This window comes from Oculina patagonica, chromosome 5 (genome assembly GCF_052425735.1).
Source record: "Oculina patagonica isolate OP01 chromosome 5, crgOcupat, whole genome shotgun sequence".
In the NCBI taxonomy this organism is placed as follows: domain Eukaryota; kingdom Metazoa; phylum Cnidaria; class Anthozoa; order Scleractinia; family Oculinidae; genus Oculina; species Oculina patagonica.
In genome coordinates this window covers 25,602,818-25,623,804 of record NC_135762.1, presented here as the reverse complement: position 1 = coordinate 25,623,804, position 20,987 = coordinate 25,602,818, and the positions used below count along the sequence as shown (strand labels likewise).

The following is a 20,987-nucleotide window of genomic DNA, read 5'->3' as shown; positions in this document are numbered from 1 at the left end:
TAGTTAACCAAACATGAAGTAGAAAGTCTGTTAAACCAGACAGCTTATTATTGCCCCACTATCATCATTTCCTTAGATTGACATGTCAATGACCAACTGACGCAAAAGCCCAATTAGCTGGTAGTAGTATATCAAGTAATGTTATTCAGCTTGTACAGGACTAAAAGTCAAAAGTATTTTAATCTCTTCAAAATAGTTATTCTGTGCAATGAATGGATCGTAATTTGGGAAGCTGTCAGTAGATCAAAACATGATTCTCCCACCTGGGCAAAGAAATATTTTTAATTTGAAATATTTTTCCAGCCCGTTTAATTTAATTTGATGAGGTGACCTATGTGACGGAGGTTAGAAATAAATAAACAATAAATAAATAGCAACTTATCAATAGGGCATACTGTGTAATGCAGTGATGTAGTGTTAAATTTTAATAAATAAACTGAAAAGAAACTATTGTTTGAGCCATTTTTTGCTCATTTTGCAGCTGTTCATTTTACAATTAATTTGTTCAATATTGCCACCTGTCAATCAGTACTTGCACTTGTAAAATGTGTAGTACCAGAAAATGTCCATACTCCCCCCACAGAAGGGACGGGAAATTCCTGGGGGTGGGAGGGGTCTCAAAGGCCAAAAATGTTAAGGAAATGTATGAAGCTTAATTGGATTTTCCAGAGGGGTGGGGGTAGGGGGGGTCTTAGGAAAAATTCCTTCCGTGAGGGAGGTATGGCTAATTTATGGAACTACACAATTCACTAATAATTCGAAAGGGATGGATCCCCCCCCCCCCTGAGAAGACCAGCAGCTTTCTAATACAACTGGTTTTCCAAAAAAGAGTCAGTTATGCCATTCCTTAGTGGTACACTCCCTCCTAAAAAAAATCCTGGATCTACCCCTGCTATTCAAGCCACATGAATCACTGTAAATCTCAATACAGAATATGCATTCTCTAATTTTGTTACAGAATGGGACTGATTGATTACATCAATTTACCGTTTTAAAACTTAAAAAAATAATACTTGCTGTTCATTTCACAAGTGCGATACAATAGTAGTGTTTCAACTGTGTGGCCATATTGTATATTAAACCATGTAACAAGGCTATAAGTACTGGTAATTGGACAGTGGAGCTCAATTCAGGCTGTTGTATTAGCCTGTGAGTGTTTCAGTGGGGTCAAACAACAGCCAGAAATCTGTCTGCTTTCGCAGGCCAACAGTGGAAGCCAAGTCCAATATGTTAGGCATTAAGTATGATTCAAAACAAAACTGGAGGAGACAAATTGCTTTTACCATTTTTTTTATTCGCTTGGAGTCATTTCATTGGGACTACTTGAACCAGGCCACTTGGAAGAAAAATATCCATAATTTGCAACAAAAACATTAAAACAATTTAATTTATAGAATGAGGGGTGATGTCCTTTACCAGAATGGACCAATAACACTGCAACTATGTTTTATTTTAGTTCAATATTTACACATTACAAAAGTAATTTCAAACAATTAATTTTTTGTCTTAAATTTATTAACTTCTCTCGCACTCCACAACACTTTTAATTGTCAATTCACACATCCATGCAGAAATATATACATGAATTATACACAAATTGTATTAATTTACTAAAATAATATTCACTTTGCATTCTCTGCTATAGCTAGCATCAATATGCCAGCTGTAGCTAGCCACTCTGTCTTTTCACATATTTACACAATTATCATTTAGCCTGCGAATACAGCGGCCTCTTCTTGCTCCGATCCGAACGCAACAAGCAGGTCAGAGTGCAGAGAGGTGGCTGTATTCGCAGGCTAAATATCATTAATTTTCCAGAAAAAACATGAACACTAAAAGCCTGCTTATGCAGCCACAGTGACTTGTGTGCTTACTGCTGTTGCAGGAATTAATGATAAGAAACATTGATAGCCGCAGTAAGACATTGAAAGGGGGTTACAAACATTTTGGATAGAATACAGGATTTAAGAGTTCCTGCTTCAGAGTCATTCAAATGCTGAACGGCAGCAATTCATTGTCAAGGAGGGTTGTCAAAGGGTATAATCTGCATCTCTTTAAACTTTTCCAGCACGTCTGGTTTCAGTGTTTGGCTGTTGTAATACCATATGGGATCTCCTCCTTTGTTGAAATCTGAAAAGCAATGCATTTCAACGAAGTTTAGATTTATATCACTCTAATTCAAGTAAATGATATCAGATCAAGTTCTCAAGTGATCAAGAGCTTTAGATAGGAGTGGTGAATGGTCCTTAAAACATTGTGTGCTTGGGAGAATTTTAGCCAAATTTCAATTTCAGGGTTCTTGTCATTTAAGATTTTTCTTGGATGCATTCTCGGAGCCACTGCATTCTCAGGTCACTGTTTAGGTTTTAGGCTATAGCATTTGAAGATTTTAGTATAAAACAATGTTTAGAAATTTCCTATTTTGGTCTGGGAAAGGATTCTTTCAAAGAAATGTCATTTTAAATTTTAGTTTTGAAAATTAATACGCTTTGTTTTGGCCAGAAATAAAATCAGAGTAAACGAAGTGGCATCAAAAAATTTCTGATTGACATCAGGAGGAAATCCTACACAAAATTATTCTCATATTGATTTCTCTATACAAGGATCAGTGTTTTAAACTTGAAAAAAGCTAGAAAATCAAAAGATGTCACAACAAAACTTCAGTTTATCCATACCTTTTAACTTAAATATTGTTATTTGAGAAATGTTCCTACAACTGAGCGTATTGAGTTGTGGTGGCCCGGAGAGCTTGGATACCAAGAGGGTGCAATGAAAATGTCACGCTTGTTTTGTGATCATTGGTTTCTGTAAATCACATGAGAAACAAATATTTTGATTTTTATGATGTTCATATGTGGGTAATACTCCTGGTGCCAAGGGGGGGGACTCAGTGGCAGATCTAGGGGAGGGGCTCCCCTCTTATTTTGAGAAAAAATAGAGGCCCAAAGGGCCAAGAAAATTTTTTTAAGAGTGCCCCCCCTTATTCTAGGGTGTGGATAATCGCCCCCCCCCCCTCCTTATCTGAAGGTCTGGATCTGTCACTGGGACTTAATATAAAAGGGCCAGGGATGCTTGTCAGAAATGTGAATTAAACCCTTACAAGAGACCAATCTGGGTGTGGTTCAAGCTTTTTTCGACCCCTAAAAGACCCCATTTTACATTCCTGATCAGTGCAGACCATTAAAAGAGTGGGATGGCATTTTTTTTTCAATCACATGCAGCCCTAAACATGACTAGTTGGCAGCTAAAAATATCGGCATTCTGTCCTGAACATCCGCAGTGAGACAAGAATCCATAATTTACACTTCTAAGCGAGACAACAAACATCCCCATCCCCTTCATATACGAGTTCAATGTTCCCCCTCGCCCTGGGGAAATACGCATACAGCCAAGATCAGATGAGTCATTTGTAACTAAGGGTGGCCTTTGATTTCAAATTTCGACTGACAAGGGGCCCCCTAGAAAAAGTTCATTTTCTCTAATAACGTATGTTGTGGTTCGTGAAATTGTCTTAAAACTTCGTGATTCATGATTTGAAGGAAAATAGGCTTGTAATCGCTGTTTGGGACCAGCACCCCCCCCCCCCCTCCCCCGCCAGTTTATCACCCTGCACCAACACCGGCCATTTCCACCTTGCTTTCGAAAGGTGGTGGACAAAACACTGACCCCCTCCTGCTCCCCCTGACTCGATCCCAAATGGACTAGCGGTGCACTACTGCTTTGCATCACTCGTCACTTTTCGTTCCCTCTCCCCATTTTAATTCTTCCGCTATCACGAAGTGTGATAACATATCGACTCAGAGGCACTCACTCACAGAGATCCAACTTTTATAAAGTTAGGGCTTGGACGCTCATGTGGCAGGAAGATGAATAACGGCGCGCAGCGGGAGACCCGGTAGGCAGACAATCCTGAGGAAAAATAGTGCTGAGTCTGGGCATGGTCTTCGCTATTTGGGTCAGCAGATGTATAGTGTATTCATTTGGCGGCTAGGTTGTCGGAACGAGGTGCAAATTAGGGCACACTCAGTTGTCACTCGGAATGTCCGGTGTCCATTTGGGGTGTCCATTTGGTAGTCCATTTGGTGTCCTGGGGGTGTCCTGGACTGGGGGTCAGTGTTTATCCACCACCCTTTCGAAAAGCTTTTTGAAATACACCTCGTGTAGACGTACATATATTTCTCCACAATATCATTTCTGTATCACTGTTTATGCCATCCTAATAGTTACCACAGCAAAAACAATGTCAGAGCCTAATTAATATTGCCTCATTCACGTTAGTATTGCGACATTAATTTTCATGGAATAACTATAAAGCCGGTATGCCGGCGAAGCAACGAAACAATCTGAACAAAACTTTAGGATAAAATTGCATAACTTACCATTTCCACCCCTAACTTCAAGAGACTGTCCAGCAAGTTTAGCCAGATTTCCTCTCGTAACACTTGAGCAATGTAAATAGTTGTTTGTCTTTTCACCGAAGTGGACATAAAATGATCCTTTAACGCCGGTTGCTCGCTTGATGCTTTGACAAATAACTTTCGCGTCTGCATCGTTCGGAAACTTCACCATATGATCTTTACCATTGTATACAACTGTGATTGATTCAAGCTCTTCGTTTGGTTTCTCCGTTTTTTCTTCTTCTCTCTTTAGTGTAGTTTTTATCCGCGTCTTTTCGGTCATTTTAAGCCTAAAAGGACCTAAAAGTTTTTTCCCTTGCAGGGATTTATAAACAACAGCGTTGTTCGGCCCGACAAAGGCTCCACTCTCAAACTTGTTTGCTTGGTAGATCGATTAAATGTATCCCAAGGGAGTAAATGTCTGCCTTTTAACCCAGTGCACGGGATATTAAAATTACTGCCTTCCACATGTTTCAGGCAATACAATAAACGAACACAAAGCCACGCGCCACGTGAATAATTGCGAAATATATGCAAAACGTTCGATTGGTGCCTGGTTCCAGTCTCCTTGAGTCTACCTTTGTGTTAGGGGGGATTCTATTTTTTTGGGGCGGCGGGGTGGGGGGGGGGGGGGGGGGCATCGGAATTATTTGGTGGGATTGGGATGTGCCGCTAAGTTTCATAAATCCTGTTCCACCCAGTTTCAAATCAGACCAAAAAATATATTTTTCCAGAACTGACCTCAAAACTGATAGCTGTATGAATCTCTGTTTTGATATCATAAGCAATATATATGAGCATCAGGGCTGTACCTAGGACTTTTTGTCTGCGGGGCAAACTCCGCTATTAAAACTCCGCTGCGGGGGCAAACTCCAATATAACTACAAGAAATAGCCCAGCAAAATCAAAAACTATGTTAGAAATCTAGTTTTCCTGGTGGGGGCAACTGCGCCCCCTGCCCCCCAGCTAGGTACAGCCCTGAGCATAGGAATCCAGTCTTAAAAAGGTGTCCGTCTTATAGGGAGTTCAGTTACAGTAAAATGACTGATAAAACGGTAGTGACGGGACCAACACCTGGTGCCCATTTTACATAGGTGTCCGTCTTACATAGGTGTCCGTCTTACATAGGTGTCCATTAAGATAGAGTAGACTGTATGTAAACAGTGCTGTTCCAGTCAAAAATAGAAATACATGAAACACAGAATGCAAAATAAGCTAATATCTGATTGATACTAATAGCCTGGGTAATTAGATGTTCCTTTTCACATGCCAAATCTGGGGTCGCCCACTACCTCTCGGAACGAGTTAATTCATTGGTTCTTAAAACAATACATAACAGGTGACAACAATGCCCCTAGCCGTGAATAACAATAGAGGTAGTGTTTACAGCGGGCGAATGAAAATAGAGGTTCCAGAGAGGTAGTGTCTTACTGCAAATCTGTGGAGGGGGACTGGGGGGTCTGTACCTCTCGTGCTTCCCATATTTTTAACTTTACCTCCCATCCCTTTCTGTAGCCATTCCTTCCTCTGTCCCATATCTATTGCAAAATGTAACAAAATGTTCCAACTTTTTTCTTGTTTTCCCCAGTTCCTGCCACCTTAGGAATCCTCTCAGGGGGGGTACTCGCATATAAAAGTGACGGGGGTGCTTGTCGTCTCGCTTAGGGGTGTAAATTTCGGATTTTGGTCTCGCTTAGGGTGTTCCAGGCGAAACGCCAATATTTTTAGCCATAATGGTCTCGTTTAGGGCTTCACAAGAAAAAAATATACAAATATAAATTCTATTCTTATTTTTTGGTATCTTTTAGGGGTCAAGAAAAGCTTGAGCCACACCCAGATTGGTCTCTTTTAGGGGTCCTTTTCAAAATTTCCGACGAGCATCCCCGTCCATTTTATATGCGAGTCCCATCCCCCCGGGGGAATCCTGCTTCCCACCCCCTTTCTCCTGGGATCCCTCTCCCTGCCCTCCTCCACATATCTTTCCTTAAATCTTAGTTCACATGATCTCGACCATTTTTTCAGAACGGAGGAAGGGAAATAACAAGCTTAGCACACATGCAAAGACAGATGTTTTTTACTCAGGCTAGAGATGAAAATGCTAAAATAAAGGAAAGTCTATCTTTGTTGTGTACAAATCAAAACATTTTATTTACACACACTGTACCACTTCAATTACAAATTTGTCAGTAAGTCACCATACACTTCTGGAAGGTACAGCAAACATGATACCCTGTCATCTGGCAATTTTACTATGGTACAAGAGTGTTACACATGCATACATGTACAAGACTTTAAAGTTGGCTTCTTTAGAACTTAAACACCAAATTTCAATTTTTAATTGCCAATTTAAGAGCATAATTCCACTTAAAGAAAGGAATTCCCTTGATTTACATTCGATCACTTATTAGCCTGTAACCTTAAAGAGGTTCTCCTTCATGGAGTGCAACAGGCCTCGTTGCGAGATGCAAAGAAACAGGTGATCTTTGGTTTATACCTTGCTCATTCACGTGATTTTATACTCAGTTGACAATTTTGAAACAAGTTGACGTGATCATAATATTTTTACATTATATGCCATATTATTATAAGCCATACAACAAAAATCTGCTGCAGGAGTTACAAATCTGACGTGATCTTGCTGGATAAAAATTACTATAAAAGATTTAGAAAAATGAGATACGGACAAAAGGTGTAACACATATCTGTTTTAGTAAATATCAAATAAATTAATTATGATCATCTTGAAGCAAAAGCTTGTGTCATGCCATGAATTTGTCGTTCACGTGACCCATCACCAGACAGTGATCCCGCAGTGTTTTTTCCTGGTGGCGTAGATCTTTCTGGGAAATCCTTTTCTTCTGTTCTTCGAGCATGTACACATAATTGGCACCAATCACTCCTTTTGAACTCTTTCCGGTTCTTCCCATACTGTTCAGGTATTCCTCTCTCTTTCTTGTCTTTTCATGTTCTTTTTCTGCCAACTCATACTTGTATCTCTCCTCGTCACGTCGCTTTTTAGTCTCTTGTAGATGCTGCATATGAAAAAAAAATTATCAAAAAATATTTTTTGGCAGGGTCATAACCAGACCTTTGCAATAGACGCGGCAAGATCTTGCTAGGGGGTCGGGGGGCATGCCCTCCTTTCCTGAGCAAAATCAATCTTGTTCAACTGGGGATTATTTTCCCGACAAAACATATTTGTTTTTAATTTTGGGCAAAAATCTAGATGCGGCAAGTGCTTCGTCTTGCCTCTTGCTAGTTACGGCCCTTCTTGGGCAGTCGCTTGGGCATAATTTGGTGATTGTTAGTAAAAATTATCCAAATTCCATATAATTCTATCTTTCGCAACATTTGAGGTTTCAAGTTTTGTGGTTTGAAGTAAAGATGTTAAGACGACAATTAAAATAGGTGTCCTTTTCCAGTGTACGCCCTACCCTGCATCCAAAAACATTAGCATCCGGGAAAGCTGAAGGCTAAATCGAATTACCGAATTCCAAAACCACGAGAATTACCTAAAATACCTAAGTCATGACAACTATGTAAAGTTGCCACGCAGGTCAAAATTACGACTTAAAGTAGCACGATCGTTTTTCCTGCTCTCAAATATTAAGAAAACAAGCTTTATAGACATAGGAAGATGAATCATTCTAATACTTTGAACACAAATATGGATTTAAACAAAAGCGCGTCGAATTCAAGTTCATGCATTCACTTTACAAAACTACTCAATGAGAAAGTCAAATTAAACAGTTTTATCTCTTTAAACCTAAAATTACTAGGCTATCTATCCATAGGATATGTTTCATGACTAAATAAGTGCCAAGTATCAGAAACTTCTGGCATTTCTGGCACTTGGGAAATCTATAAACACACAATCTATAAACACACAACATTCAATCAATAAACACACAACATTCAATCATTCAACATGTTTAACCTCAGTAAGTGCGATCTTCGCCAGCGCTGCATGCTTCCTATCGATAATTCTTTGCTTCCTTAAAGCTTCCATATGGTATGCTGCAGCCATTTAGCGAAAAGATGGTTATATCAGCGCTTTCTCTTCGATTCGTGAAGCTAATGAGAGCCTAAATGCCTTCGCGTGTCCCAGAAGATTTGTTGCTTCTTTGGTATCTATGGACGAATGCTGCTCGCAAGGTACTGTGGGATGTGAAGGGTTTCCCCTTACAATGTTGCGTGAATTTTGTTTTCAATTTTTGTTTTGTTTTGCGGCAAAAATTTACAAATGATTGCATTACATTTAAAAATTATGGAGAATTTGCCAAATTCAACGCTCTTTTAAGATCGTATTTATACTAAATTACAGAACCTGCTTGATGAAAGTTGAGTGAAATCAATTCATATTTGCTGAACAAATGAATAAATTTAAATTAAATTTGAAGCGTCACCAGACAGGCATTCTCTCTCACCTCGCTGTATTTAATCCTTGCCAAAGCTTCTTGCTTTTTGTCGACAATTCTTTGTTTCCGCAAAGCCTCGTGGTGATAAGCTTCTGTCATTTCGTTTTTTATTGGGGAGGGCTTAGCGGATTTCTATACTGAAGATGTCTGCCAGAAATTTTGCAAATGACTAGCTCTTCTTGAGTAAGGCCTACTAAGGGGGTGTCGCCTTTTAATTTCTGAGGACCGATATCGAAACTATGAAGTTGTTTTCTTTAGCAAAGTTAAGACGCACTATTTGAATAATTAATTAGCCTCTTTGACGTCATAAAATAATCGTTCCAATTATAATGACAATAAGTCGCGCAGAATGAAGCGGAGATGACGTCACAATTAGAATACATAAGAACTGCTTTTGCGAAACGAGGGCTTGAAAAATAAAGGACCCTTTAGTATAGCTGGGGGGGGGGGGGGGCATTACATGGCGCGCATTTGACTTGCTGGAAAGAGAGAATTAGTCACTGATTAGTATAGCGCTGTTTGTTTCAGAGCTTAGGTTTTCACACAATCGTTTCCTATCGTTTCACTGGGTTGTGAAACCAAACCAGGCAGAACTAACCAAACGGAGCTTGTTTGTATTATTTAAAGATTGTTGCCCTTCACCTTAGGGCAGTTCAGAAAAACAGCGCCAATTAGACTATTAGAGGCACTCGTTTTGCAAGACAAGTCAGAGTGATTCAATACCGGCACTCTTACTTATACAAGCCTTTTACAAGGGTTTCAATTTAAAGAAATATTAAAGCCTCTGTTGAACTTTCGACTGGTTATCTCGAGCTAAGCACAACAGAGACAACTGAGAACTAGCATAACAAAAGGGAAAAAGAATAACAAACACACCCGTTCTTCTTATGCAAGAAGAAAAATATATTTTGTTTTCTTGTGTTTGTGCTTATTTCTAGTGAGGACAGCGTTAAAAAAATAAGTGTTTTCGTTCTTTTTATGTCTTATGCATGTGCTTTTGACCCTCTCTTGTGCCAGTAAAATCCGGGACTAAAACCTTTTGTTCACTTCGCGCGGAATTAATTATGCGGGTAGCGACGACTTTGTAAACAAGAAAATCCTAGGCAACCAGAATTTTTTGTGAAAAAAGTAAAAAGTTATTACGAGAAAAAGTTGCGGCAGTTATGACAAAATGACCAGAAAACTAAAATTAAAAAACAAAACAAAAATGGCAATTGTTTATCTAACAGGCAGCGTGATAAAACTTTGAGCAAAAATTGCGAACTTATTGGAAGGCTGGTAAATTGTCGCGTCTTTAATTCCCTGCGTCAATCTTTGTTGTAACAAGTTTTTAACTAACTTTCTTTGCTGAAATTCAAGAGACTTCCAAAAACCCATTTCAGTGCATGGTCCTAATTAACAAAGGGATTCAATTTTTGATTTTTACTGGGTTTTTGCTGGTGATTTTTGTTGGCTTTATTCTAAACTCATGCAAGTCAGTACATTAGTCACAGCGTGATGTAATGTGTCACTCCTTGACCAGCTATATAATTGGAAAGTCAGATATGTAACATTGCAGAGGAAAATTTGTTCGAATATTTCTAAAACGAACGATTTTGCAAAACTAGTGTATTGTGTAGTTGGCATGTTGTCTTGGATTCACAACTACGGTCTAAATGTACTATTACAACTATTAAAAAACTTGCTAACCGCTAGATTAATTTCTCACCATCTTTTGCGTCAATCGGTCCATCGCTTCATGTTTTCTGTCTATAACCCGCTGCCTTCTTTGAGCTTCAAGATGATATGCGATCATTTTTAGCACCGGGTTGTCTTGCCGTAAGCGTCTTTGTACGTGAGTGGAAAATACGCACAGCTTTATGTAGCTTTACAATGTGACGCTGTGGACACGTCATACAAAAAAGTTAAGGGTGCTGCCTCTATAGCTCCCGCGGGACGTGCCACCCATCAAAAGAATACCTCATCGTGCTAATGAAGGAGATTAAAGGCTTCTCTGAAGGGCGCAAATGAAATCTTTTGTTTACAAAAACCCGTTTGTTAAATATGTTGGACAAAGCACTTAGCTTGCATACAAACAAGCCTTTTGTGCCACTAGAAGAGCTCATGATCATATACATTTCAACACGGAGTTAACACCTTACGCCTTTGGCAAAATGTGATCGCGCGCAGAATTTGGCAGCGAAGAGGTAAATTCAGTGAATCTCTATACAAAAGCAGGAGTGAATGTTCAAAATTTCGCGCAAAATTGCCATTATCGATATACTTTACTGTACAAGCATTTTGTATAATTAACTCTCAAATATGTTTACACTGGACCACAAACCAAACAACTCCCTCCCAAGAGAGTAGGTCCTTGAAGTAGTTACTAATGAAACAATAAAGTGCAAACAAAGTGTTAATAAGATCTGTCTGCGGCGTCTATGGCCACACATTTGGACTTTTCTTATGCAATCCTTTCGCTGATCACAAAAGGTTTCGCATAAGTGACCTCTTCAGCGCTGCTGTGAAATTTTGAACGAATTGGTTTTTGCTTGAAAATGTACCACGAAGCTTATCACCAAGAGGCGCAGAGGAGGCAAAGAGTAATAGAAAGAAAACATCTTGCTTTGGAGCGGCTTAAAGAACAGGCCAACCGAGTAAGTCTTGATGTTATTTCAAAAATGTCTTGGTATGGTAATTTTGCTCCTCATGGCCAAAATAGCACGGAACAGAAAATTTGGCGTTGCGATATTGATTTTCACGAAGACTTCACGGCTGCAAACTTGTTTGCTATCAACGAATTTCAAAAGCAAAGCAATTACAAAGAAAAGCGCGATTACTTTAATATGTTTACCAAACAAGTACAAAACAAGCAAAACAAATTTGATCAAAGTACAAAAGAATATTGCAGTTCGAACCATAGGTGAATGCTACCGACGAAAAGTACACAAGTTCTGGGTTTGAAAATAAGAAAACTTTGTCATACAGCATTTATGACATTGTTGTACGACCACATGCGATTTTCAAAAGCTTGACGACTTAAAAATCAACAATGGGTAGCTAAGACAACGCCGCCAAAAAAAAAACCACAGTAATTTTCATGCTGTTTTTTAGCTTAAAAGTACATCTGAAAATGCTATCGAACAGAAGGAAAATTCGACCATTCGGCGCTAACAAGGCTAAACAAGCTACCTAGAAAGAGTGAATGGACCTTAATTAATATTTCTCCTAACAATTGCAGGAACTTGACAAGAAACAAAAGACAAAAGAGAATCAAAACGAAAAGACTGGAACTAGAGCAGGAACACGCACCGGCACGCGATTGGAAACGCGCGCAACTACGCGCGAGTTGCACTCGCGTGACGCTCTCTGGCTTCCAGACATTTGTCAAACTACGACTGGCAGAACATACTATCAGCTTCTCCCGCCAAAACCGAAGCCTCTGCACCAATGGCGTGATTTGAAAAACCGCATCCGACACGACTACAACCTTGTGCCACTACCATATAAGGGTGAAGACATTGTGAAAAGATAGCTCTCTCTGATACTGTGTATAAAAATTGTTATATTAAAAAGGAATTATGACTTTTAAAAGTATAGAAGCCTTGTCTTTTAACATTTTTAAGTTCCTTAGTTACTCCATTGTCTATTGCAAGGCTATTTTTTTCTAAAGAAGAACAAATTCAGCAAAAACAAGTTCTCGTTTTTTAATCAATAAAATATTTAATTTTAAAAGATGGCGTTTCCTATTACAATCAATAGCACAACTGAAAATACAAAGGGCATTTGTGCAAAACGATGTATTTTACTTACTCTATCATACACAGCCATTAGGTAACACAATATTTTATGTCATCAATATGATTTGTGTGGATATAGCAGTTGAAGAAATGAGCACTGCTTTTCGGAAATCTTTATGAAAAAACGCAGAGTACCCAAAGCCTTTCCGATTTTATTGATTTGTCCAATCAAAATTAACACGAGCAATACGAAAGCTGTGACGTCAGCCTGCATCATGACATGACATGTTACCTAGCAACAAACTTTGCCAAAAACCGTGGCTCGGACAGTTCTGAACACTTGCTGCTCAAGTTGAAAAATGTGTATAATGGAAAGATGCTAATTTCAAGGTTTCACGTTTTTTCCTTTAGACCCCAACAATGCCTTGTCATTACTGAGTCTTCAGGACTAGGATTCTGTACATTGGATAAATTAAAATGCTAAGGAAAAGTCCAGAATTCTTTGTTTTGTGTTCATCTTCCACGACCTAAGAAAAAAAACACACTTTTTAAATCAAACTGAAAAGTTCACATTTTAAATGAAAACTAACTAAGGTTTGAATACTCTTCCTTCTGTTGCCACAACTTACATCAAAGTTGCAAAATAATTAACAGACAAAATGAAAAAAAAGTGAAAGAAAAAGTTTGTGTTTCCGCATCAGTTTGTTAGCAACATTTATTTAGCGATGAATTCTCAGCTAGACAACTGACAAAATTATTACAGAGGTGATTGTGAGTTACTATTGTGTACTCTGTTCATGTAGCGAGACAATAAGGAGACACCTGGTGAAAACTTATACCACAAGTATAACCATTAAAATGACAGAGAAAAGAACTTTAATTAGTCAAAAACAAGAACTCTGGTTAAGCAGAAATTATGTCTTATTACAGATACCGCAATCTGGTGAAAATTTGCAATTTTAAAACATAAATGAATAATTTCAATATAAATAAATACCTCTAAAACCTCCGCCACCACCTCTGAAACCTCTTCCTCCTCCTCCTCCGCCACCTCTACCGCCTCCGCGGAAGCCTCCACCGCCACCTCTACCTCCACCACGGAAGCCACCACCGCCTCTGAATCCTCCACGTCCACCACCACGTCCACCCCCTCGGCCACCCCTGCCTCCTGTAAAATAACACAGGAATTAGGTTATAATAATTTTAATCACTTGAAGTGTCAAAATATTTTTTATTTGTCCATAACACACTTCATTGTCCAATGCCACTTTGTTTAGTGCAACACTCTAGCCATGCCAGACAGGACCAGTGATATCAAATCACTGTTAGAAGTAAGATTCTTTAGTCTGAGAAAAGAACAACAGTATCACACCATACAACAGAAGAACATATAAGGCATACCTCTTCCTCTACCTCCGACACCCCCTGGGGGTCCTAGAATGTACAAAATAACAATGAAAGAGTTATCGCAGGAAACACTGTTCAAGTTTAAAATTTTTTTTTTTTTTTTTTGTTTTTTTTTTTTTTTTTTTTTTTTTTTTTTTTCATTTTGTATGTCCTAGCCGAGCCCTGACAGTTGAGCCATGAGATTTTAATCACAGAACAAAACAAAACAAAAAAAATGACAAAAAAACAGACACAATGTCATAGAAATGGGACATCTGCAGACAAACTGACCTTTCTGTCCAGGTGGTTTAGGGAGAAATCTGGCTAAAGGTAACAACTTCATGGGGTCAATGAAGAACTAGGAGAGAGTAGACACAAGAAAACAATGTAAATAAATTTGTAGCTTTAGTATTGCTGCTTTTCCCAGAGACCCTGCACCACCCTCCTGAAGGGTTGAAAAATGCTTAGATTTTTCACTTTCTGAGAAAGAAAAAACTCACCCTGTACCATCCCCCTCCCCCATCCCCTTAAAGGAAAAGTTCACACCAGAATGGCCATTTATTTTCTTTACGCAAATAAAAAGTTTATACAAAGATATGTTATTCACCCAAGTTTAGCCTTCAACGTGCGCTATAACCCTACAATCTTTCCCAAAACTCGAAAACTGACTCCGCCATCTTGGAGCTGGTAATGTATGCGTGACGTCAAAGAGCTCAGCCTGAAGTTTGGTTGGAAAATTTACATACTCGAAACTCCTTTTTTCTTCGTAGTGGCTTATGTTTGTCAAAATGCCTGTTTGTGCATCTCCATTTCGTTGAAACAGAGCTCCAAGAAATACAAAAAACAAGGAGTTTCGACTATAAAAATTTTCCCGCCAAACTTCAGGCTGAGCTCTTTGATGTCACGCATGCATTACCAGCTCCAAGATGGCGGCGTTCAGTTGTCGAGTTTTGGGAAAGATTTCGTATGGTTATAGCAACCGTTGAAGGCTGAAATTTTGGTGAATAACATATCTTTGTGTATACTTTTTATTGGCGTAAAGTAAATAAATGGCCATTCTGGAGTGAACTTCTCCTTTAAAGCAAGACAAGGCCTATCTTTTAATAATGACGTGCCCATCCTCCGCCATTTGAGCATCTCTTGATCTAACACTGGGTGTCATTGAGCAAAAGAATGTATTTTATACTTATATATCTATTGCTGTTTACCTTTTGATCTTTTTTAAATGAGGATGCTTTCATGTCTGTGTTTACCTTTACTGAAAAGAACTGTGTAAAAAGCAAGTTGTCAAGGAAATAAAATTCTATATAACTTTACACCCATTTAAAGAAGATATTTTAAGCCGATCTGTTTTTCTTTTTTTAAATTTTCGGTGACATCTGTTCACCTTCATCAGAGTTAGTGAAAGTTTGTTGGTGCTCGCGCTACCAATCTGTGCGTTAGTGCCACATTTTAATTTTGAATTAACGGCACATAAGCGCGAGAAAAAGCTTTGCGTTCGTTGATAGCATTGCTGTCCAAAGTGGAGTCCCACGACTCCAAGAAAAGCCTCTTGCCGTAATTGATTACACCACGCTCGAGGATCTGGGCGTCCTTCGGATGGATGTTATGTTCCGTTGACTCTGCATGCTGTTTAATTGCTGATTCGCTTTTGCTCGCGCGGCCTGGATCATGTTCGGCTCCGCGCAAGGACCACGAGCGCTTGCTTTCCCCGATGTACGTAAAAGAGCAGTCATATAGCTTTCCATAAAAATCATAATTTCATATTCATCTCTGTAATTCATTTTGCAACCAAGATGACAGTTGACACTGTCAAAACAGGTTTTTTAAAACTCAAAAGTATTGCGTTGTTTTGCAAAATTTTCAGTGTTCTACTTTTTGAAACATAATAATATTAAATTTGGTGAATTGACATCATAAAATTCTTAAGGGAACATCAGAGACTGAAAAATGGCATTTACAGTCTGAAGCAGACAATTGGCTATATTTAAAAGCATCCATAGCTTGTAAGAGGTGAGATTTGAAACCTTTTCTTGGCAGTGTTACATTCATTTAATGAGCAGGCCGCATTACTCTTGTCATTACCAACTCTTTTATTAAAACAAGAGTCTGAAGCTTTCTAGAGCACTGTGTACTTTCTTGATTAAATCAAGGATACAAAATCTGTCATTGGCCCAAAGATGTCATCTACTTTGCCAATCTGTGACTTGTTTTCTAAGTAAACTGGAGCATTGAAGTACGGAATCTTCTCATTTGTACATTTACACACCAGGTCTCCCTCACAGGGGTGAACAACTTGGCCTAACTCTGCAAGATGTGAAAATAAAAGTAGCAAAAGTTAGTTTTGTATCTCTTGTGGAATTTCACACTCTCTCGCATGAAATGCCAAACCAGACGGGAGCAATGAACAACAACTGTATTCCCTGGCTTTATTAGGGGCTCACTTTCTTTTGTAATAGTAGTCTCATGTAAACGATACTTGTGCTTGTATTTTGTCATAGCCACCTAAGTAGAGAATGTTGCCTTAAATCAACAATCAATTTGATCAACTGTTGTTTACACATTGCCAGTTCTTCCTTGGGGCTAACCCCTGTGCTGACCAGGGGGGACGATAAAATAGAGGGAAGAAAAAACCTCAAGGATTTTCCATGGGTTGCAGAATCTTTTAAGGTAAAGGTTTCTGGTTTGCATTTTGCTTGACCCTTCCTTATCCTTAAAACTTATAAAAAAAGTCTTGTATTTTACCCTACTGATGTCCGATTCTGGGAGGGGGTTGGGGAATGGGCAATGCAAAGATCCCATTCAATTCCCCATTGGTGATGCCTATACCAAAGGAAATTTTTTGGTACGCCTTGGTTGCAGTCATTGCATATTGAGCATAAATACCAATGGCCACACCAAAGAGCCTGATGCCCGGAGGGGGGGGGGGGGGGGCACTCCCATATATGAGCTATATAGGTATGTGCCGCTGTGAAGGGTATGGTTTTCAAGCAGTTTAGTCTGGGATAGGGTATAAAAATTAGAGAGTTTTGGTCTAGAAAAGGGTAGCATTTGCCAGGAAACGGATCGGTGGTATGACGAATTAAGTCCAGAACAGGAATAGAAACGCAGAAGAGAAAGAGGTTGACCTTAACATAAGAAAATCATCGCAGCATCTTTGTTGACAGATGGTTTCCATTAAAACACTTATGGTAATACAATTCTAAAAAAATGCAAGTCTGGTATAGGGTAGGAATTATCGGTGTCTAGTGTAGTATAGGGTTGCAAAATTCAGCTGAACATGGTCTGGTATAGGATAAGGGCTTTAAATTCCCAGCGGCACACCCCCACCCAAAAATATACAGGGTGCCCTGAGTCATACAGCATAAGTGTAATGGTCACTTGGTTTGAGTGTGTCCCCACCAAACTAGAGAGTAAGGGCCTGTTTACATGATTCCGGAATGAAGTTCGTTCTGCATTTACATGACAGATCTAGAGTCGACTGGTTCAACCAAAGGCATTTTCACGTGCACGGTTTTCGCGCGAGATCAAAACAAGGTGGCGCATGTTTCGCGCGAGATCAAAACAAGATGGCGCATGTTTCGCGCAAACATGTTTTTGTGCCCATTATTTACCGTATCTGCAATTTTAACGAGCAATTTGACCATAGAGCTGCTTCTTTGGGCTAAACAATATATGCTATTACCTTTTTTCGCTCTGAATTCAAACTCTGGAGTCTGTATGCGGTTTCACGAGTTGCGGTTTCATCTCGGAACGAAATTCGTTCTGTGTTTACATGATACCAGAATGAAATGTCATTCCAGAACGAAACTTTCATTCCGGAATGAAAACCGGAATGAACTCATTCTGGAATGACTTAACTTTTGTCTCGGTATCATGTAAACAGATACAGAGAAATGTATGGCCATGGAATGAACTCGTTCCGGAATGAAAGTCATTCCGGAATCATGTAAACAGGCCCTAAGATTTCTGTATAACCTCATACTTTATAAGAACAATTTTCAAGTCTTGTTCCATTTACAACTGTCAATCATGCATGACATAAGTGTAGCAGCTCTTGTAAGCTTGGAATTCTACTGGTCCTCTAGTGTATTAGTTGCTACTGTTTTTAGGCTAGAGGCATCTTTCCTGCGTTTGTTCTATTGGGGTCTCCGCCCCCCCCCCCCCCCCGGGGTTCTATGTTCTCTGGAAGGGTAGCGAATCATTCATATGAGAGCTTGCAAAAGCTGCTGCCCGACCCATGCATGAAGAAAAGTATCAAAGAAACTGTACATGCATGCATAATAATATGTCGGGCGAAACAAATGTCGGGGTAAACTCTCGGCTAGAATTCCTTTGACACGTTAATAAAGTTGTTGTTGAATTGAAGAAAAGAGGTTTCTCTCCTTATAATCGGTTATAATACAACCAACAACTTGATGGAAAGATTTTCGTTTAGCCCCATACTTAATTACGCAAATAAATTTGCAAACTGACGAGTAAAGCACGATTGCACAACTTAATTTAGTTAGCATCGAAGTAAGGTTGATCGCTAGAAAACCTACCTATAACAGATTCTGGAGGCCCGAAGTCCCTTTGCTGGAAGCCGCCTCTTCCTCCGCCTCGGCCTCCACCCCGACCCCCTCCACGAAAACCACCACGACCGCCACCTCCACGGCCACCACCACGTCCACGAAAAGACATGAAACTGAACAATCGATCCACAGAAAATCCGAATGTTACGATCGACTTCTTGTTGTTGTCTTTCGACCGCGTGGTTGCAAAGAAGAGAGAGGTTTGGCTTAGTAACCATTCAATGCGTCTGAAAGGGTTACTCAGCTCAGAAAACTAGTTTCCAGGTCTTCACTAAAATCACGACCGTCGCTTTATCGACGCTTTTGTAACAAATATCTCAAAATTCCGTAATGATAAATTTTATCAGAACTCTGTAGACTTGAAATGTTATATTATTGTCCTAAATGAAAAATTAATGGTGCAAAATGCACCCATGTCGGTAATAAAACGCATCTTCTCAAAATCACGAAGGGAAAAGCCCTGGGAACGAGGTTGCGCAAATACCATATATAGGGGATAGACCATTAGAAAAGTGATAGGAGGGGGGGGGGGGGGTGGATTTTCGGCTTGCACGAATTTTTTTACGCCCATTGCTTCTGCAGGAATTTTTTTGCGGGTGTAACACTCTGCTCGATTTTTTTTTTGGAGACAAATGTTTGGGTGTTTTTTAGAGAAATAGTTTTTTGTTACTTTCTACGTGTATTGTAACTTTATACCATGCTTTTGACAAATGTTTTTTGGACCATCTCTCATAATGAAAAAATGTACAAGCGGCAAAGCCTGAGTAGTTTTTAGAACAGACTCCTCAGCTTGGACATGGACTTGGGACCAGGAAATGCGAATCCGACATACAGATAACCAATGACTCACTTGGACGTGTGGGGTGGGTGTGGTCATACTTATCACTGATAGTGGAGTAGTCAAGGATTAGAGGGGTACGTTTTCCGTAAATGATCTAATAAACGCCCGGGGCGTCTATTACATTTTAGTGGTCCTAGGAGGGACGTTAAATAGATATGAGGCGTTTATTAGAGAGAGGCGTTTATTAGAGAGAGGCGTTTATTTCCCTTTACATGTAACACCGTCAACAAAGCAAAAAAATACTCGTTATTTGCTCGCGGAGTAAGATAGAAAACAGAGCTTGTTAGTCGAAAATTAATCTGTTCTGCGCTAATGCAACCTCGTTCCCAGGGCTTTTCCCTTGGCGATTTAAGGTTGGCGCTAATGCAAAGCCTGGATGTCATCCATAGTTCGATATCGATGTCTAATCATCGTCATCGAGGTCAATCATGTTGGCATCGTTGACCTCTGTGATGACATGTCCAAGTCAAGCAAGAGCATTTCTTTGTTTTTTGAGGCGATTCTAAGAGGGGGCGTCCATTAGACACGGGGCGTTTATTAGAGAGGGGCGTCTAAAACAAACTTGACACCTCAGAGGGGGCGTTATACGTTAATTAGATACGAAGCGTTTTTTTGAGAGTGGGCGTTTATTAGATCGTTTAAGGTAACTCAAGATATACACGAGGGTCTCAATAGGGTTAACCGTTAGCCGTAAAACGGCCAAAAATTTAGCCGTTAGGCGTAAAAATTGGACAATTTTAACCGTTAGCCGTAAAATATGTTAACCGTAAAAAAAGCGGTCAGTAATTATAAATAAACCAAACTAGTTCACTCCATCGTCCCAGAATGGCCCTGAGACCTAAAATATGTTTTTCAATACTGGAAATTAATTTTTAACTTTTTAAAACAATGAAAATTAACTATTAACTTCTGTTAACCGTTATGGAAATGAATTAACCGTTAGCCGTAAAAAAGCCAAAACTTTAATGAATTCCAGTCCGTACTGCGCAATCTCGGCTGCAATGTTTATGTGAGCCCAACACGAAGGAATGTTTTCAAGCAAAACTAAAAATTCCGCGACAAACTTACCTTTTTCTTCATTATTAACGCCAGATATCCTTGCAGAACAAATAATACCGAGTAGAGAAACCTTGACGCTATTTCAAACCGACGTTTCAGCTCATCGGAAATTCTTGAAGGAAACGAACTGTAATGGCGGACTAAAAAACCTCATGTATGCTGTCACCGAAGTGTAACGTTTCAACGAATTCAAAACAAAAACGAAAATAAACCCCGAGTCTGCGCAGTACGGACTGAAAATCAGCTTTTACAGTAAAAGCCACCACCCCATTGAGACCCTCATACACCGTAACCCGAAATGGAAACCAGGCAAACTCGTTTCCGGGGCTTTCCCCTTCTTTGTGAGGGGGCGCGCGGGCGGGAAAAAATATATATATTCACGAATATTGCATATTTCTACCCGTCCCCCACGAAAAAAGAAAAACCCCTGGGAACGAGGTTGGAATCCAGGAAGTTGCAAAAGACCGAGAGCATCGGTGTTTTATGCCTTATGCTTTATGGGGGCGACGAAGATTAGTGAGAGAGGAAGGACTTTCAAAAAAAAAAAATGATGGGAGTGGTCGCCCTTTTAGGGGCCACTCCCAAGAAACAGG

The 20,987-nt window shown here is 39.5% G+C and overlaps 5 protein-coding genes across 7 annotated transcripts in view; 2 read left to right on the top strand and 3 right to left on the bottom strand.

Annotated features, from left to right (window-relative positions):
* LOC144653540 (dual 3',5'-cyclic-AMP and -GMP phosphodiesterase 11-like) overlaps positions 1 to 20,987 on the top strand; it is a 260,413-nt gene that overhangs the window by 42,958 nt on the left and 196,468 nt on the right. The window lies entirely within an intron of this gene.
* LOC144653608 (uncharacterized) lies at positions 1,321 to 4,935 on the bottom strand. Of its 2 annotated transcripts, XM_078513651.1 has the most exons (3): positions 4,380 to 4,935; positions 2,676 to 2,805; positions 1,321 to 2,130 (listed from the first exon to the last, which is right to left on the bottom strand). In XM_078513651.1, exons 1-2 carry the CDS (start codon positions 4,678 to 4,680, stop codon positions 2,711 to 2,713), a joined length of 396 nt encoding a protein of 131 aa, XP_078369777.1. In that variant the 5' UTR covers positions 4,681 to 4,935; the 3' UTR covers positions 1,321 to 2,130; positions 2,676 to 2,710. The 2 variants fall into 2 exon arrangements, with proteins under 2 accessions (XP_078369777.1, XP_078369776.1); XM_078513650.1 differs by lacking the exon at positions 2,676 to 2,805 and having other exon boundaries at positions 4,380 to 4,932.
* LOC144653500 (uncharacterized) lies at positions 6,518 to 9,097 on the bottom strand. Of its 2 annotated transcripts, none has more exons than XM_078513492.1 (2): positions 8,825 to 9,097; positions 6,518 to 7,429 (listed from the first exon to the last, which is right to left on the bottom strand). In XM_078513492.1, exons 1-2 carry the CDS (start codon positions 8,912 to 8,914, stop codon positions 7,157 to 7,159), a joined length of 363 nt encoding a protein of 120 aa, XP_078369618.1. In that variant the 5' UTR covers positions 8,915 to 9,097; the 3' UTR covers positions 6,518 to 7,156. The 2 variants fall into 2 exon arrangements, with proteins under 2 accessions (XP_078369618.1, XP_078369619.1); XM_078513493.1 differs by lacking the exon at positions 8,825 to 9,097 and adding an exon at positions 8,335 to 8,552.
* Positions 11,353 to 12,356, top strand: LOC144655082 (uncharacterized; the record flags this gene model as incomplete). Its single annotated transcript, XM_078515301.1, has 2 exons — positions 11,353 to 11,451; positions 12,036 to 12,356. Coding segments are annotated over 2 exons (393 nt in total), but the record flags the coding sequence as incomplete, so codon positions are not given.
* On the bottom strand, positions 12,488 to 18,690 carry LOC144653601 (H/ACA ribonucleoprotein complex subunit 1-like). Its single transcript, XM_078513640.1, has 7 exons — positions 18,465 to 18,690; positions 16,079 to 16,227; positions 15,129 to 15,188; positions 14,212 to 14,278; positions 13,936 to 13,968; positions 13,532 to 13,702; positions 12,488 to 13,061 (listed from the first exon to the last, which is right to left on the bottom strand). The coding sequence occupies exons 1-7, from the start codon at positions 18,601 to 18,603 to the stop codon at positions 13,048 to 13,050; spliced, it is 633 nt and encodes a 210-aa protein (XP_078369766.1). The 5' UTR covers positions 18,604 to 18,690; the 3' UTR covers positions 12,488 to 13,047.